The sequence below is a fragment of the Phalacrocorax carbo genome, chromosome 3 (assembly GCF_963921805.1).
Source record: "Phalacrocorax carbo chromosome 3, bPhaCar2.1, whole genome shotgun sequence".
In the NCBI taxonomy this organism is placed as follows: domain Eukaryota; kingdom Metazoa; phylum Chordata; class Aves; order Suliformes; family Phalacrocoracidae; genus Phalacrocorax; species Phalacrocorax carbo.
The window spans coordinates 111970812-111990298 of NC_087515.1; the positions used below are offsets into that span (position 1 = coordinate 111970812).

At 39.2% G+C, this 19487-nt stretch overlaps 1 protein-coding gene across 4 annotated transcripts in view; it reads right to left on the reverse strand.

The window, feature by feature from the left end:
• Positions 1-19487, reverse strand: part of KIDINS220 (kinase D interacting substrate 220) — an 83083-nt gene that overhangs the window by 58678 nt on the left and 4918 nt on the right. For all 4 annotated transcript variants that reach the window (XM_064448005.1, XM_064448002.1, XM_064448004.1 and 1 more), the window contains 8 exons: positions 16866-17013; positions 9473-9571; positions 7986-8084; positions 6352-6450; positions 5312-5413; positions 4741-4839; positions 3621-3818; positions 1494-1592 (listed from right to left, as the gene is read on the reverse strand). In XM_064448005.1, the coding sequence (XP_064304075.1) occupies positions 1494-1592; positions 3621-3818; positions 4741-4839; positions 5312-5413; positions 6352-6450; positions 7986-8084; positions 9473-9571; positions 16866-16973 (903 nt within the window). In that variant the 5' untranslated portion in view covers positions 16974-17013. The remainder of the gene's footprint in view (positions 1-1493; positions 1593-3620; positions 3819-4740; positions 4840-5311; positions 5414-6351; positions 6451-7985; positions 8085-9472; positions 9572-16865; positions 17014-19487) is intronic.

Here is a 19487-nt window from a genome sequence, read left to right on the forward strand (position 1 = left end):
GACACCAGCCTGAGGAAGCTGACACCTCATTAGCAGCATCAGCTGCACAGCCAAGCACTGGTCTGCCCAATGTTCCCAGGTGGGCCCTTCCCCCTTACCAAAAGGGCTGAGAAGAACACCTGAGCCCTCCCACTGGCCCAACACTCACTCCCAGAGCCCTGTAGTCACATTTTTTTCTGCTCAGGGTCTCCCCTGACTAGTGTCCCTAAGAATTAATAAGAAGCAAGTAACACAGCTGCTAGAAGGCTGGACAGAACTCAGCAATCTTTCTGGAACATCAGATTTGGGCAGACGGAGAATTCCCCAGAACAGATCCGGCTGGCAGACGGGTGCTGCAGTGCCAAACAGCAGGGGATTTGCTAAACACTAGTGCTCATCACAGATTTTGATACTGCTGGGCCTAATTTGAAGATCTGAAGTGCACAGCCAGAGCCTTCCTCTGATGGTACTCACTCCTGCTGTGTCAACAAGGCCACAAATGTATTCTCCAGATTAACCACTGCAAACAGCTATACAGACATCCTCACACTGCCAAAGTCACAAGCTCCCCTGCCCCCGAGGAGGTTGGGTCCTCTTGCTGTTTCTGTACTGCCTTGGTCATAACAAGACATTGAGAAGCTCCGGTTTTTCAGACCCATGTAAGCAAGAAGCTGAGACACACAATTCCAGGTTTCCAATGGCAGGTTAGAGTCAGAGATCCAAACACTACTTTTTCTCCAAACTAAAAGCTCCTTGGCTTCTCAGACAGGCTCTGCATCAATAGCAGGCACTGACTCTTTGCAGCTCTCAGTGACTACTTAGTTTTGTGTTCAAGCTTGGCAGACTGTTTGTGCCTGCGAGATGAGTGATTTGAATAGCTTCAAGCAAAAGAAAGCAAGTTGAATGTAACAACAAAAACAAGTATTGTGCTGAGTAAGAGAGCTTTTGGTAGAAGAATAAAACCAAAACCTTAATCAAAGGACAAAAAAAAAAAAGGAAAGAAGGGGTAGGTAGAAAACATAGAAAACACGGAAATCACTGACAACACTGCTTGACATGAGAAAGGAAGTCAGTGAAGGAGACGAGAACCAGCCAAGCATAGTGACAGAACTACACAACACATACAATCCAAGGTGTATCGTATTTTAATATATTGGTATTAAATTTTAAATATTAAAAACCTTAATATTATTATTTTAATTAAAGCATTTCATTATTTTAAATTTGTTCAGTAGTGCAGATGAAAAGTTCAATTTACATCTTTTGTTTTTCAACCATGATACAAATTGACTGAAAAAATGCTGCTTAGCGAGTCATTATGATTGCATTTCTCTTATATCTTAAAAACTCCACAGCAATATGATGTGTTTTTAATGTTTGATGGGAATCTGAGTTTCCTAGAGTAGACTGACCAAGTTTTTAAAGCCCTGTTTTTTTAGAAACACAGTATAATAATTTGATATTCAGATTCACATCCTATTTAAGAACTACTAACATTTACGTTTAGTACTTACCTGACCTCTGATATCTATATCAGCATATTTGTGGAGCAGGGCCCTCACAATTTCAACATGGCCTCCTCTAACAGCCCCAATCAGCACTGTATCTCCACTCTAGAAAAATTGTGAAAGAATATTGAAGATTACTAGTATTTAGGAAAAATAAATGCAACACAATAAATTATAGCCTCAAAACATATATTATGCCTGTTTACATTAAGAAAACTGCACTCATTTTAAAGAGAGATACAAATGGGTAAATAGAAGAAAAAATTCTGGACTCTGTTTTGGTTTTTTTGTGGGTTTGTTGTGTTTGTGGCGGTTTTTTTTTTTTCCAAAGAAATGAAATGAAATTTATGGCAAAACAAACACCCCCAAAATAGGTCCAGCTTAACCACTATCCTAAAAAATAACAGCACAAATTACAAATGAATATGAAAAAAACCTGCCACTCTCTACATTCATAGGTAGACCAACCACTCACAGTAATAACCTCTTCACAGTCAGACAAGAATGTTGGCTGTCTTCTTTAGATGTTTCACAGCTGACAAAAGATCTTCAACAATTTTAAAGAATTTTATCTGTTTTTTTGGTGCAGATTTGACTGCTAACCTGTTTACATACACTATGCTGTTATAAAGAAGCAAAAGGCTGATTTTATCTCAAATTGATCAAAAGAAAAAATATTTTCCTGTGGTAAATGGAGCTGTATATATGTAAAACAACATTACAAATCTGCTTCAGGCTTCTGATTTTAACACACTTCAGGATTTCATTTTCTGAAATTCTGACGTATCCTTAAATTACCTAATAGTCCTTTTATGATGAAACAGGAAAAATAAGTGACAATACAGCTAAATCACAGGTGTGAATTAGGTCAGAAATCTCGGGGGTAGTAGATGCCCTATCAATCACAGTCCTTAGATACCTGGCTACAAACCAAGAAATTTTCCTTATCAAAACTTACTCTAGCATCTGAAAGTAAAACTACTCGTTGTCTGACATATCTTTGGAATAGAGTCAGCTGTGCTGAAAGCTGTAATTTATCCTTCCTAAAAGCACAGGAATGCAGACAGTTGTAGCATTTTGTGACAGAAGAGGTGAGACGGGATATTGCAATGTATTTTCTCAAATATTTAAAGTTTTATTTTGATATGTGCCTGAGATCAGATTTGTTGTCACATGCAACACTGCAGCTCAGTAGGTAACCGTCTAAGAAATGCACTAAGCTGACACCTGAAATACTGGAAAACACATCCAAAAAATCCTTCTAAAATTATGAGGCAAATATTAGGAGGTTTTCCTCTCTTCTTTACAATCCCAAGCAATTCAATTTAGGGATTGGGAATTCAGCCACAAAACCTTATTACTGCTCTGGACCAAAACACTGATCTTGGCAAAGGCACCTAAGTTCAGGTATCTAACCACCTACAGCCCCAAGGGAGCACTGCTTGGCCTGCCTCTGACTTCAGAAAAACCTGGCTATCAAGAGGCTACCGCAGACAGTCCAAGGCACTATATAAGCAACCAAATAAATCCCTGAGCAGCTAGCAAGCAGGTTCAACACTCTGGTCACTGCCCATACCACATGCCTCTACTGAGCATTGCAATCACAGCTCAGGTACACCGTGCACCTTTCAACAGTAACATTTACATGTCTTACCCCAGAGCTGAAGTCTTCCTCTAATATATGCAAGTTTCCTAGTAAAAAGTTTCATTGTAAAAGTAGATGCTGAATTAAAGATATTCTTTTTTATAATATCCATTCTTTTACAATTTCAACAGCACTACCACATGCATTAATACACAAAATACCACCCCAAAACTGCGAGTTAGTTCACTATTAGGCTTGTGTTACATATAATACAAATGTACAACCATAAATCATTTCCATGCCCTGTGGAAACTCACAATTCAAGAATCAGAGAGAAAAAGTAGTTTCTGTAGTTTATCCTTTACCTTCACACAACATTTTCACTTAACATACTTATAAAATAGCAATACATAAAAATACCCCTAGGTGGCAGAAAAATTAGAAAGCCAGAAAAATCACGTACTCACAAACGTGCATACACTGGTATTTAATAGATATTATTATTACATATATATATAAAACCATAATTATGATGACGATTTACTCACTCTATCAGGGATGTTCACATAAGTTCCAGCATCAAGAAGATCCTGCACTATTTCAGTATGTCCCTCCTTTGATGCAATCATCAAAGCTGTATTCCCATCTTTATCTGTTAAGTTTACGTTTGGGTTCCTTTTCAGTATTTCTTTTACTGAGTCGGTATAGCCACCCTTCACTGCTACAATAAGTGCAGTCATAGAATTCTTTAAACAAAACCAACAGATTTTTATTGTACAGTGGATACAGAAATCATCATTATATCAGCAGTTTAAGTAACAAAAGAACACTCACTGACTTTACTTTCTAACCATCCAAATGTTACTTCAGTTTAAAGTGCACTTGCTATGCTTTTTAAAAAAAAAAAAAGAAATAAACTAAGTCCACAGTAGAGAACACTTCAATGCAAACAGTAAAGCTCTGATCAGTTTATTATAACTCCTGAATGTTGCATTCATGATAAAATAATTTTCTTGTCATATGGGAACATAGTACTATCAGAGCACTCAGGTCTGCCAAGTACCACCCACAAAGAGGCTTTTTGAAGAACTTCAGAAATAATCACACAAATACGAAAAGTTGTCCTAATTTTCCACTTAACTTTTACTGATTTTTTTTATTTTGACAGAGATTTTAAGTGTCTTATACAACAAAAAATTTAAAATGTTTCATTTAAAAACAATATGCAGCTTATAACTTCTAAAAAAATTCCCAACTCCTGAAAAGGCATAGCAGCCATTATTATTTTCATAAGGTGCTTTGTGTTTGATTTACTTCGCAAACATCACTGAGGAATAAGTTGTTTAACATATCAGGCTTGGGTACAGGATGAATTTTGATAGTGTTAACCTTCCAAGAAAAATAACTTCACTTATGTTCATTTAAATTTACTTGAGAGAGTGCGAATTGTCAATATGACTCCCTAGTTACACAATATTTTTATTAAAAGGCACAAAGAAGTTTAAATAAGCCTCACATGTAGTTTGCAAAAACCTGGAAAGCAGTATACTCCAACATCAACATTTCACCTTCTTTCATGTATTTCTTGGTATTTGTATTATAACACAAAACAGGACACACAGATGTATGTACCCACACCTTATCACTGGAAAACAAACGGTTACTTACAGCTCCTTCTTGATCAACATCAGCTCCCATCTGCAGCAAGTATTTCACACACTCCAAGTGACCCTTCCTTGCTGCCCAAACCAGTGGGGTGGTTCCATACTGCAAAAACATTTATAACATTTTATGATATTGCTCTCTGTATTTAGTATCCCCTGCAATCTAGAACTTATCCTACAATTTATTGCTTTAGTTTTTACAAAGATATAATTTGGTCTTATGAATTAACAAAAGCATTTGAAAAGCCATTTTAACCTTTCCTTTGTATATGATAGCTGTAAGAATTATTTTTCTATGCAATCCAGGATAGCAAGGTTTCCAATAGCTTAAAAACCAGGAATAAGCTCTCCGCCGAAATAAATGTTCACAACCATCTTCAGCATACTATGGAAAAAAACTCTTGCAAGTATAATGACTTATTCTAGCACACTAGTTCTAATCTCATGGGCAAAATATAACAGCAGGTGTTTTTCCAGTCAAAAACTCATTGATTTTTATTTTTTTAATAAAACGTACTTTTACAAGAAATGTATCAAGTGTTGAAGAACTTACATTTTACATAAATATAACTTACTTTGTCAGAGCAGTTCACTTTAGCTCCATGTTGCAGTAAGAGATGTACTATATCTGAGTGGCCCCGTCCTGCTGCCCAAATAATTGGATAAACACTGTATTGCTTAGAATTAAAAAAGAAATAGAACAATAGTTTAAGTTATTTTTCATGAACAATATTGATCACAATGCCCCAAGAGACGATAAACCCATAGAAGAAGGAATGTGCAGAAATAAATCTAACTATGTATTAATAACTGTGGTCTAGTACATTGTCTAGATGATATCTAGGAAGATGTTGACTGTTTTTAATCTATTTTGGTTTATAACTCCTTAAACATGGTTTAAAAATCCCCATTCCCCTTTGCAACGTAAGAAAGAATCAACAGACAACTATGCAATATCCCTAAACAATCAGGACTCAGATCAGGCATGTCATGCATGCAGAAGGTACACATGCAAACCAGAAGAAACTGGCTATTAGAAAGGTAAGTCACTAGTGTCCTTCTGCAATTGTTCACTGTTGCCTCAAACACCAGAGAGCTGACTGTATAAACAAATGGTTCGTTCAAGTTTTAGCATGCCTATATTTTTGTAGAAAATGCTTCTAAGATGAAATAAATCTCAAAATCTTAGTTTTTTAGTTCTATCTCACACGTATAGTATATATTTATATAATCAAGCCCATTTAGCAAATATTATGAAGCAATTAAAACAAATTTTTGTTTCTAAATTGGAGTTACTTCATTAGCTTCTACAGATGCAGAAAAACGACAATTGTTATACAGTAGCATTAGATACACTACTTACCTTTTCTGTTTCCTCTCCTGCTAATTTGGATAAGGAGCTATACACTCATTTGATTTAATTAAGAAAATTTAAAATTAATCAAAAAAAAACCCAGTGGCTGTCATATAGATTATTAAAGCAATCCCTTTATAAATCAAGTAACGATTAATGTTATATTGCAAAAAATGCAAAATGTTTTACCAATATAAGGCGAGCGTACAATTCAGTACTTCAAACATTTGGGAGGAGGGGGTGTTTAAGACTAAAACTTACCATTCCTGTGATGTTTGGATTTGCTCCTTTCTCAAGCAGCAGTTTAGCTACTTCAGTACGGCCTTTATATGATGCCCACATCAAGGCAGTCCATCCTCCCTGGCAAGCACAATTCAAAGAAACGTAAAAACTCAAAAAAATACGCTTTAGAAACCTGATCAGTGACTTTCATCTTGTTTTGTATTTGTCTTAGGACTGTTTTGCAAGTCCAAAACATAGTAAGGATTGACTGTACAACCTTGTAATCCTACTTATGTGGGATAAATAATAAGCACTCACATGAAAGTACTAGTTTCCTGCTGTATACAACACTTGGTAGAATATTGCACCCTAAATGTTGCTGAATTTGCTGTAAACACTCAATTCAGATTTCAAGTGCATACAAATCCAATCACCGGAAAAACAATCCAAAAAGAAAGCACTACCTTAAAACAAAAGTCTATAATCCAAAGCAGTTAAGGAGGGTTTACTTGAGGTGTGGAACAGACAGATGGCCTTCATAAAGTAACTATGTAATGGTTTGCTTCTTCAGGAAAAAGAAGCAAATCATGTATCTTCTTATGGGATGAATAAGAACAGTTAATTTCATACTGCACTGGTGTGTTCATTTAAGTTTGTAAGTGAGGAGACAATGAGGTTTCACTACCTAAGGCATTTGGCAGGTCAGGTAACCAAAATTAATTTTAAAATAACAGTATGCCTCTGATAACTGTAAACGCAACTTGTATTTATTCCTTTATAATACACTTTTGGGGAGGTAAAAGATCCCTCTCAGACTGACACAGGCCTAGAAATCAACCACCGGCCACGTGCATGTGCTTAACATTACACTCTTAAAAAGCTAAGTTAATAGGAAATGGCAAGATGCTTCAGATGTCAGACAGAGCGGAACTTCAATTAAAAGAAGCACTTGACCTCTCCCCTAGTGGTTTTTCCATACTCTAACTTAAGCAGAACAAAATTAGTCCTTGCAGGTACCTAATTCCCCCTTCAGGCAATGGACACAAGTCTATAGCTCTTCAGAAGCATCTAACCTTCTAATCACATAAGGAACTTCTGCAATTCTTTAGGTGGACTGGACTATAGCACCCACTTTCACATATAAATAATTTGGCAAGATAAATGAAAACAAATCCCATTATACTGAGAACAAGGTCTACTATATGAATAATGACGGCTGTCCAGAGAAAAAGTAAGTATGGACAGGTATCTTCTGGGGAAAGTTCACATTTATTGTACCAGAATACTTTAAAAAAGCCACCATCACAAAAAAAAAACCCCAACACAAACACCGCCCACAAAAAAGCCCACACACCAACCAAATCCACCCCAAACCACACCCACAAACAACACACCCAAAAATCAAACTGTTCTTCAGTTTAGCTTTTTTCCAAAGGAAATCAAGAGGAAAAAAGCAGCCCTAGAAAACAAATTGCCTTTATTAACACTAAAGCAACTATTTTACAGCTGTAAAAACAATATTTAAATGTATATTCTTTTCCTTTTTAACAGCACTGAGTACATAATTTACAAAAAAGATCTTAGATTTATTTTACAGAACTGAAAATCTGCAACTCCTGAAATTGTTCTTCTTACTAAAAACTACTTTATTTTTACACTAGGACAACACATACCAAATCCCGGTGCTCCAAACTGACATTATAATTGAGCAGCTCTGCTACAATAGCTGCGTGTCCTTCTTTGGCTGCTGAAATAAGAGCTGTCCAGTTATCCTAGAAAAAATTTTAAAAAAGTATTTTAAGTTATATTCAATATTTCAATACAATTACCTCGTTTTTCAAGTGTTTTACCTAAAACAGGAAATCCACAACCCCTTAAAAAGAAAGCTGCCCTTTTAAAAAAAAAAGTAATAAACTTGTAGACTATCTGCCAGTTATACATGAAAATACAGACCAACAACTACTCCAAATCTTCCCTCCAGTTATCTCCTCTCCTACCCAATATCCATCACTCTCCACTCCTCAGTTCACTGCAGGTTAACTGAAGAATTTTATGGAGGAAGCAACACCTACATAGGATTTAAGAATGAGGTCAAGACATTGAGAACTGCTGAAGGGGATGAGATGGCAGCCAAGACAACAGAAAATGGTGGTGGTCTGTCTCTACATACAGTGGGTGACAGCATCCAAGGGGCTAACATGCAGGGGGGATTTGGACCACAGCTTCTTCATTTTATGATCACTTCAGGAGATACTCTTACATTACACTTATCTTCCATCCACTGCTCAAACCATGTCCAGGCGTGGACTACTGTTTTATGTGCTATACACATACAAGTATAGCAACAGTTTATATGGTAACTGCTCTCCCTATAATATAGGAACTGTAACGTTACAGCAAAAGTAATAAAATGTCTCCAAAAAGAGAGACGACTTTTTTTTAATAACAGCTTTCATACCAGACCTTTCCTGGATGTCTACACTGCTACAATTAAACTAAGTGCAGAAGAAAAAAGACACAAGCAACATCCTTTTCCTATTTATCAATCTTCATTGGAATACACAGACCTTTCAAAACTTTTTAATAACAGCTCTGTCCTATTCACTCTTTCTGGGCATCTTTCTCCTAGAGTCAACCTCTTCTGCAAAGGCAGGAAGACAATTCATAAATATGATACCCTTCTCTGCCACTGTTCTAGCTTTCACCTGAAATAATCCTTTAACCTAAAATTCTCCCCCAGCAGTTACTGAAAAACACCAAAACCAAGCCAGGAACAAAAAAAAATCCCAAGATACCACATCACTGAGATAAGCAAAATCACTTGGACCTCATCTTTGATGTTGTGTTTTTCTATTCCACCTATCTTTTTATGTCAACTACTGCCAATTCTATTACTACAGTTTCCTAGCTCTAATTTCCCAGAACAGGAGTAGCATTCAACAGAGACCCTCAGATATTTAAAACATCTTAAATATCCCTATTCTTTATGAAAAGTCAAATCAGAGGAACACAGAGCCAAACAATTTTGGATAAAATTTCTTTTAGATGTCATCATTTTCCACCTTCTTCCTCCCTCCCCCAATTCCTTTTCTTTGCGCGCCTCTTGAAATGTCACCTTCCTCTGCTGTTAGATACCATCACATGAAGCACTAATACTTACTGCATCTTCCAAGTTGCAATTAGCTCCCTTCTTGAGAAGCTCCTGGACAATTTCTAAATTGCCTTGCTCAGCAGCCAACATGAGCGGAGTCTGGCCATTCTAAAATCAAAATGATAGGAGAAAGTGATGCATCAGGAAGTGATGCAAATTACACGTGCACACACCAATAATAAAAGGCCAAAAACTACCGAGGAACATAAAGTTCTTCCTAGTTTTTAATTGCCAGTGAGAAGCTGTGAGGACTGATTTTCAAACCACACAGTAAACTTGCAAAAAAAAAATAATGGAGAACATACTAAACCCTGTCCCATGAAACTAAAAAAACCCAAATTAACAAACAAAAAAAATCCCCAAACATTTTGACTACTAAAAATGGCTACCAAAAAACATTACATTGTTAAATATCTTTCTTTCCGAGTGATTTGCCCACTTAAGACATCTCTAATACAGCCTGTTACATCTTTACATCTTGAACTAACTCAGTCACATTGTTTAGAAATGAGTAAATTGATCTAGCTTAGAAACCATATTGGCCATTAAAACACGCACACTGATTCAGAGTAACAGTAAGATTTCTTGCTGAAGTCTTGAAAAAAAATAGTCAAGTTATATACCACACTTTCCTCTGACAGCATACCAAATATAGACATCATCCCTGTCCTGTGCAACGCAGGTTCTTAACAGAGAGCCTCTACTCAGGGAAAAGGAAAGATAGAAAAACTGGTTTATCTGATTGTTTTCAAAGTCAGTTACAATCTGTCACCCTCCCATCGGTCTATTTCTGTATCAGCAAACTTCTAAGATACAACTGCTCTGCATGATGAAAAGTAAAACTTACTAAATTTGACAGTACATTTGTTAATTTCAACAAGCTTAGTAAATGAATTTTTTCTGACCTTTCTTCTGTCTTTTCTCTGTACCATATAAAAAACTCAAACTATGTAGTCTCTAAATAATGCAAAAGCTACATGTTAGGAGTTACATATTAGCAATCTCCCTTAAAAGAATAAAAATCAATGCAAAATCACAATACAGTAAGATCACTAATCTTCATTAGTAAAACAGCTAAAAGTCAGATTAATAAAGATACTTGATGAGTTATTTGTGCTCTTTATGTACAAAAAGAAAATAATCACAGAAATGCACTGATTCTTTCAAAAAAGTTTTCTGGTCCACCAGCTATTCCCTAACTAGTCTCACAGAATCTTTCCCATGACATTATGGATAACCAGCCGTATTACTCAGGACAGGATATAACACATCACTATGTGAATTATTACAGGAGTTTGACCCCTACAAATCAACGGGCCCTGACACCATCCACCCAAGGGTGTTGAGAGAGCTGGCTGATGTCACTGCGAGGCTACTCTCCATAATCTTTGAGAAGTCATGGAGAACGGGGGATGTCCCAGAGGACTGGAGGAAGGCAAATGTTACCCCCATCTACAAGAAGGGCTCAAGGGAGGATCCGGGTAACTATAGGCCCATCAGCCTTACTTCAATCCCTGGGAAAGTTATGGAACGAATCCTCTGGGGGCCATCACAAGTCAAATGAAGCGCGTGATTGGGAAAAGCCAACATGGCTTCAGTAAGGGCAGATCATGCTTGACAAACCTGGTGGCCTTCTATGACAAAGCGACTTGCCTAGTTGACATGGGTGGGTAGTGGACATTGTCCACTTGGACTTCTCCAAGGCCTCTGATACAGTTCCCCATAGCCTCCTCCGGGAGAAATTAATGCGTTATGGCCTAGACAAGTGGTCTGTGCAGTGGGTGGGGAACTGGCCGACAGGCCACACCCAAAGGGTGGTGGCAATTACCTCTTTTTCAGAGTGGTGACCTGTCACAAGTGGGGTCCCCCAGGGATCGATATTGGGCCCAATGTAATTCAACATCTTCATAAGTGGTCTGGATAACGGGATCAAGTGTAGCCTGATGAAGTTGGCTGAAGACACCAAGTTGAGTGGGGAAGTAGATGCTCCAGAAGGGGGAGCTGCTCTGCAGGAAGACCTGGATAGGCTGGAAGAGTGGGCCAACAAGAACCTTATGAAGTTCAACAAGGACAAGTGTAAGGTCTTGCACCTGGGAAAACATAACCCAGGAGTGCAGCACAGACTGGGATCCACCTGGCTGGAAAGCAGCTCTCTGGAAAGGACCTGGGGGTCCTGGTGGACAGAAAGCTCAACATGAGCGAACAGTGTGCTGCTGCGGCCAAGAAGGCCAACAGGATGCTGGGTTGCATCAAAAAGGGCATCGCCAGCAGAGAGAAAGAAGTCATTATCCCACTCTGCTCAGCGCTCATCAGGCCACACCTGGAGTACTGTGTACAGTTCTGGTCCCCGCTATACAAAAAGGATGTGGACAGGCTGGAAGGGGTCCAGAGAAGGTCCATCAAGATGATCGAAGGATGGGGAAGCCTGCCATATGAGGATAGGCTGGGAGAACTGGGTTTGTTCAGCCTTGAGAAAAGGAGGCTTAGAGGGTATCTCATCACCATGTACAGGTACTTAAGGGGTAGCTACAAAGAAGACGGAGACTCCCTTTTTACAAGCAGTCACATGGAGAGGACAAGGGGGAATGGACACAAGTTGCTCTTGGGGAGATTCTGACTAGACATGAGAGGGAAGTTTTTCACAGTGAGAATAGTCAACCATTGGAATAATGTCCCCAGGGAAGTGGTTGACTGGGCCACATTGGACACCTTCAAGAGTTGGCTGGACAGGGTGCTGGGCCATCTTGTCTAGACTGTGCTCTTCCTAGAAAGGTTGGACTAGATGATCCCTGAGGTCCCTTCCAACCTGTGATTCTGTGATAAATAACAGTGTGATTTTTTACAGGGAAAAATTATGTTCTTGTCTAAGTTTATGTTGTTATAACTACACATTGTGTACATTCAAAACGGTGTCTTTGATTTTAGATCCTAAAGTGTATTTTGTAACAACAAGCATTAGTATTTAGGTCTCGTTATAAAAAAGTTAAAATGATCAAAGACTCAAAAGGAAGGAAAATACTGATTTCTGGAAGAGAACAGCTGTCTTTGGAAGAGAGAACAGTTGTAACTTTTGCTCTTTCATGAGTATTTGCAAGCTAATATTTTGGGAATACACATGCCAAGTGATTTGGGAAACCATGCCTGACCATGTGATTGCATTCTGTGATGACAGCATTGGCTCAGCAGATAAAGAGCTGAGACACTGCTTATCCCACCTCTAGCAAGGATTTAGACACTGTCTCCCACAACATCCACACAGACAAACTAATGAAGTAAGGACTAGATAAATGGGCAGTGAGGTGGACTGAAACTGCCTGAACTGCTGGGCTCAGAGGGTTGTGATCAGCAGCACAATGTCGAGCTGGAGGCCAGTCACTAGTGCAGTACCATGGGGGTCTGTACTTGGGTCCTGGTTAACACCTTTATTAAGGACCTGGGCAATGGGACAGAGTGCACCCTCAGCACCTTCACAGATGACACAACGTTGGGAGGAGTGGCTGATGCCCCAGATGCTTGTGCTGCCATCCAGGGAGACCCTGACAGGCTGGAGAAATAGGCAGACAGGAACTTCATTGTACTAAGCGTAGGGGTCCAGGTTTTGGTATCCGGGGGGGGGAGGGGAGGGGCTGCAGGTGGTCTCTGTGCAGAGAGGCTGGGATTGTCCTGTGCTGGACACAGCCAATTCCAGCTGGCTCCAACCAACCCACCTCAGGACAGAGGACTAGATAATCTTCAGAGGTCCTCTCCAAGCAGTGCTTTAGCAATACATACAAAAATCCCTATTTAGCATGAGCATTCTTCTTGCCTCCTTCTGAACAGTTACTATTGTCTTCCACAGGCAGATAACACAAAATGACAACACAAACCAAACACAAGTATGTCTGGGCAAGAGGAGGTTGTGGATGGGCAAATGATCCCTTCCACCTCTAAGAAGTATCATGCAGTTGTAGACTGGCTCTGGTATTCTTAGACAGATGTAAAACTTTTCTATAGTGGTACCAAAAACATCCTTCCCTTTTTGCTAGGAGATTCTCAAATGCAGGTTCAATGTTTTAGCAAATTGTGAAGATTCCACCAGGACAAACCCAAAAGATAAATGCTACACCTTTGACATCCAGATTAATTCTCAAAAGTTGCCCAAGAGTCTAGACATTCCACAACAACTAAATGTTCTTATTTCTCACAAGTACATCAAGTACTGTGTATCTGTACATCGCAACTAAGTCTAAGTATTGGAATAGCCAAATAATAAAGGGGCACACCTGTACCTTTTTAGGGGAATTATTCAGTGGTGCTACCTTACAGATTAGCATGCTCTCACAGCCCATGAGAGAATAGAAGATTCAGAATTGAAGATATGGAAGGTACTTCAGTATCAAGAGCAGAAGAGCAGAAAGAAAGGCACATCAAAGGAAACTGGAGGCTTTTAGGATCAAAGTGTATCACACATGGCAAGCATCTATCATTAGCTGCTAAGTAATCAGCGTATCTGGTATGAGAGAGAAGAATGCACACAGGGGAAAGGCAGAGAGACTGAAACTTGTTCCACTTAACTGAAACTGCTGGTGTTAATCCAACAAAACCATCCATACACAAACTGACTGGAGCACCTCAGTTTTTCTGGCAACTGGTCACAGTTAAGATATAAAGGGTTGGTAACAGTGCGGGTGATCCTACCGCTGGACAAATCCTGGGAGGTCCTGGCACCAGCAAACCTTGACTTGCCAGCAACCTTTTTAGACCTACTCTGCTGGGACTCCCATTTTGGTATTTTGTTTTTATCCAAGACGAAAAAGATGTCCTGGCAGTTCCCAAACTGGAAACAGAATTGCACTCAATGCCACCGAATTCCAAAGAAGAGCCAGCACTTAAACAAAACCCGTATCATTGATACGATCGAACAACATGGGTTTAAAACTGCTACAAACCATACATGTCTCCACAAACTACCTTCTTCACTGCAATATATCAGAAGACTAAAAAACTTAGGTATCAGAGAAGTGACCTCTGCTAAATAGGCATTACTGAAACCCCGAAGTGCACTTAGTCCCATCAAGAAGAGAAAAAAAAAATTTAAAAAGAAGGTGAAGGCAGCGACGCTGTTGATAAAGTCAACGCAGACTATCCATCTGATTTCAGCCATGTTATCAAGAAGAATTACCGGTAGAGGGAACAGACTACTTCTCAGATACACAGCATGCCAGGTGGTGAGGTTCATATGTATGCTCTGTAACTTAAAAATTCTCCCATCTCAAATACTTCAGCATATGCACATACACAGCATGAAATCAATGTTCCAACAATGAAAGAAAACTGTCTTAACTGAAACCAGATCTAATAACTACAGTTAGGCTAAATTCTGTACATTGTTTTCACATTTGCATGATGCTTTTTGGAGTAATGTATGCCATTCCACTTCTTTCCAAAAATATCCTTTCCATCTTACATGGTTTAAACTGGTGCCAAGTTGGAAGGGTTTGATTTGGGGCTAACATTGTAGCATCTTCATCAACATCCAGAATCATGAAACAGAAAGTGCTCTCAGAAAGTTTACAGTCTCCCCCAAGCTATGGAGAGCAGCTGATAACGCCAAAGGGTGGGGATGCTGTTCAGAGGAAATTCAACAGGCTGGAGAAATGGGCTGACAAACCCCCTGCAGCTCAACAACGGCAGATGCAGAGACTGGAGCAGACCAACCCCATGCAACAGCACTGGCTGGGGACTGCCTGCCTGGGGGCCACACTGCAGAAACAGGCACAGTGTCCCGATGGATGAGAGGGCCATGAGTCAAGGGCACGCCCTGGCAGCAACAAAGACAAATCAAATACTGGGCTGCGTTAACAAGAGCACAACTAGCCCTCCACTCAGCACTGGTGAGGCTGAATTCTCAACACAATGCGCCATTTTGGGCTCCCAATACAGAGACTCCCAACAACGAACTGCACTGTCCAGCAATGGGGTCACTCAGACGGTTATGTGACGGGAGCATAAGACACACAAGCAGAAACTGAGAGCTGGATTTGTTCAGTCTGGAAAAGCAAAGAGTAAGGGGGCATCAACATCAGTTTTATGCTACCTAGACAGAACCAGAATCTTAGAAGACAAAGGCAGATTCTTCTCAGAGACACACAAGACTACGAGAAGCAGCAATCACAAGACGCAGCAAAGGATATTCCAATAAAACACAAGGAAAGTATTTTTAAACAAAAGGTGTTAAGCACTGGAGCATGGCCCAGAGAGGCTGCAGGTTTCTCATCCTTTTGAGGACTTCCAAGTTTTGCTTGTTAAGTCCCCGAGCAACCTGATGTCACAATGAAGTCAGTCCTACAGTTAGGAGGAGCACTGAATCCAATGACCTCCAGAGGACCCTTCTATCCTGAATTTTTCTGTGAATATGATTCCCTGAATATGTTACGTAAGTCAACAAGGTTCCAGTTCTACAACGCTATTTAGGAAATCAGACCTAAAATAAAAATTGATGATACAAGCTGTACACCCAGATGAAAGAGAAGTCCAGATGCTTACAAACTAGAAAATTTACTACAGAAGATGAAATAAATTAGCCAGATCACCTCAACTTATTTGTAAAATACAGAGAAGACTTAATAGTGCATGAAGATAACCTGAACTTTCAACGTTGTGCAAAACAATGTAAACGGTCACTAGCAAGAGACATTTGCATGAATCAAATATCTCGAGAAACTCTCAGGAATCGTTAGTGCAGTATAACGAAACCGCAGCACATTCACTTAAATTGCTGGTGGCAGTATGCTCGCATCAGACTAAATCAGATGACAAAGCAGAAGCTAACAATTATTGCACTATTGCAGGATTTCGAGTAATCCACATTTAAACTCCCTACTGTGTACCAAGACTTCCCGTGTAATCCTGGTGAAGTAATTTAATTCTTCTGGTTACATCTAGACTTACTTTTTGGATACATATTTTTCATCCAGATGAGCAACTGCTCAGAGTAAATCGCAATATATGCTCCTATTTGGATCATATAATAAAGTTTCTCTTGCCTGGAAATCAGATGGTGAGGAAAGAGTTGTTACCATCCCAGGTTTCACCCTAAAATGGACAGGGCAAGAATGCACACGCAGCTGGATCTCTGAACTAAGAAACAATTCCCAGCCGCAGAAATACAGGTACAATCTCCATTCACAAAGTAAGGACAGAGCCGCATTCTCCAACTCAGAACACTCAGAAACAAATACAATGAAAGATACTGAGGTGCCGACAGAGAATACTGTGCGTTCAATCCATCCAAAGGTAAGCACTTGAAAATAAAACTGAAATTTGTATATTAAATAGCCATTGTGATCTCCCTGATTATTAGTTACAGAATTAATAAGCTGCAACATGAAACTCACCTTTCAAAAAAAAAAAAAAATCTTACCTCATTTCTCTCATCTACATCTCTGCATTTCTCAAGAAGTGCTTTCAGAGCAGGAACATTTCCTTCTTCTACGTAGGTCAACAGACTCTGACTCATCAGACTTGCCATCTTCACACAATATTTAAAATGCTTCTATTACAAAGCTTATCTGTATTTCAAGAAAGGAAAAAAAAAAGGCAGCAAAGCATAAGTAAAGGCTACAAGAGTTAACTTCGACATGAGAAAGCATGATTTGTACATGCTTTACCAGTTATTGGTTGGGTACAAATGCCCGCCATTCTCCCCACGAAAATGCTGTGGAGACATATGCATTGAAATGCACTATGTTTCAATGAAAAAGTCAATTGCTTAATCTTTCTTGTTCTTAGCAAACTACAGAAATTATTCAAATTTTAAGTATTGTCTAAATATGTGTGTTGAATAGAATGCATCTTCCATTTAGAATGCGTCTTTCATTTGCATAAATTTTTCAGCATATATTACGTTATAGGAATACCTGTATATGTTACAGACTTCATATATGCTACTTATTTACATATTTATTTATGTACATATGCATTGACACTATTCTGCATTATGAAATACATTAATAATCCCTAAATCACAGCCATACAGAACTCTGAGAAACAACATTTATTAAATCAGTTATCATCAGCTTTATCCAGACACGCCTGTATGCGATGGCATGTTGTGAACTTGCTAGTCAAACTTAACATAGCTTCTGTTGACTGTTAATGTGTTTTTATCCTCTAATATGTAAGACAGGAAAGGTTTTTCTTTATTAAGGCAGGCCATTAAGAACCACTTAAAACTTCCTAAAAAGCTATGGGCTAGTAAGTTGAGAGAACCAGTAGCATTACTGCGCTGAATCTATATGCATGCGGCTCCAGAAGCTGAGTTATTTGTTGCACCTAACTTAAGTTTCACTGGATGCAGAACAAGTTGTGGGGCTATACACAAGACTCCATCCACACCCCATCACCTTCCTCCTCACCAGCAGGTGATGATTGCTCTCTCTTCAGCTTTCTCTCATGTGATAGCAGCAAAAAACTCCAGTTTAGCGGTAGCCAAAGCTTACAGGTTAGGCTATTCTCTACCAGTGGCTTTCCCAGGCAAATGTTCTAACTTTTACTCTCACATAAAAGCAGCCAGTGAATTTTTCTGCACTCCCAGCTGAAGTGAAACATTAGTCAAAACGAGACGAGAGGAAGCCAGCAGGGACTTCACTACACTTAGCGTGGAGAAGTTAGATTTAGAGATTTAAATCAAACAATCTAGCTTCACTTGAAATTGCTTACATAGACTGTAACAGCGTCCACCATCCTTTCTCCTTTAGCAAGTAAGTGTATATAGACAAACACACTGCTGTCAGGATATGTTAGGCACGACCCGAGCTCACCTATAGCACCACAGCCATCAGAGAACCCACATACAGAAATGCCTTTTTCATAGTAATGCTGGCAAAGAAGCCAACACACCCAGTTCAGTTAAGATGGCAGCAGCTCTGGGTACATGTAGAACTTCAGGTACACACAGATGTCGAGAAACAAAAGAAACTATAAACTACGTGCATTTTAGGTAGGCAAGCAGAACACAAGAGGGAGGAGAGCGGAAAAAGGAGGAACTGCGACTCCCACTGTTAAATTTGGGCTTAAAAGCCAGGTTGCAGTTTAAGGGACAAATTCCAAAAAGGATTTAGGCATCTGAACTCTCCATACACCAAATGTCCACATACCATGTCAAAATACACAAATCAAATCATATCACTCAGACATCCTTTAAAACCGAAACTTAAAATCAGTTTAAAAAAAATAGAAATCTACATTTGGCATACAAAGCCCAGCAACAGTTTTCCTAGGCACTGCGCAAATAGCCAGTCTCTCTCACAAGAAAGTTATAAATAAACTAAGAACACAAAAGGTCTGTCATGTTTAGTGTTCAGTTAAAGTACCATCATGCAAAGCGGGGTGTGCAGTACAACAGTGGTGTCATAATTGTCTTTATTTTTTTCAGTAGGAGGAACAACTAATTGAGAGGTTGCAAACTTAAAAAAAATACAACACACTAAACCACACCAAAAATGAAAGGTTGAAAAAAAGCAGTGATTGTAGTGACTCAGTGCCCACACAGAGGCTCCTACAGCCATTTCAGATACAAAAATACCAGAGAAGTCACTGGCATCCAGCTGCCAGTCCAGAACAGCCTACCACCTCCCTTACAGCCTGCACCAGTATCTTACAGCCCTATGCAGATGTCTTGGATATTCTCAGGCACTTAAAATGATGCTGGATATTCAAAGACATTTTCTGATTTCCCTACACAGTGTCTCAGCTCCTCTCCTGCAGCTGTACCTTAAATCCGCACGCTGTTTTCCATACCAAATACTGAACTGATAACTACATTAAAAATCATCAGAAAAACATGACTACAATGTCTCACCAAGTGAATTATACTCTGCAGTTGCTATCAGGATTTTCCCAATTAATTCTTAGCGAGTGTGAAAAGGAAGATAGTATTCAGCATTGCTTCCTCCTCAACGTAAGATTCTTCCCTTGATGTTCCCTGCTGTCATATTTCAAAAAGGCAAAAGCAGCCCTGCTGCACTGTAGATAAGTATCCTGC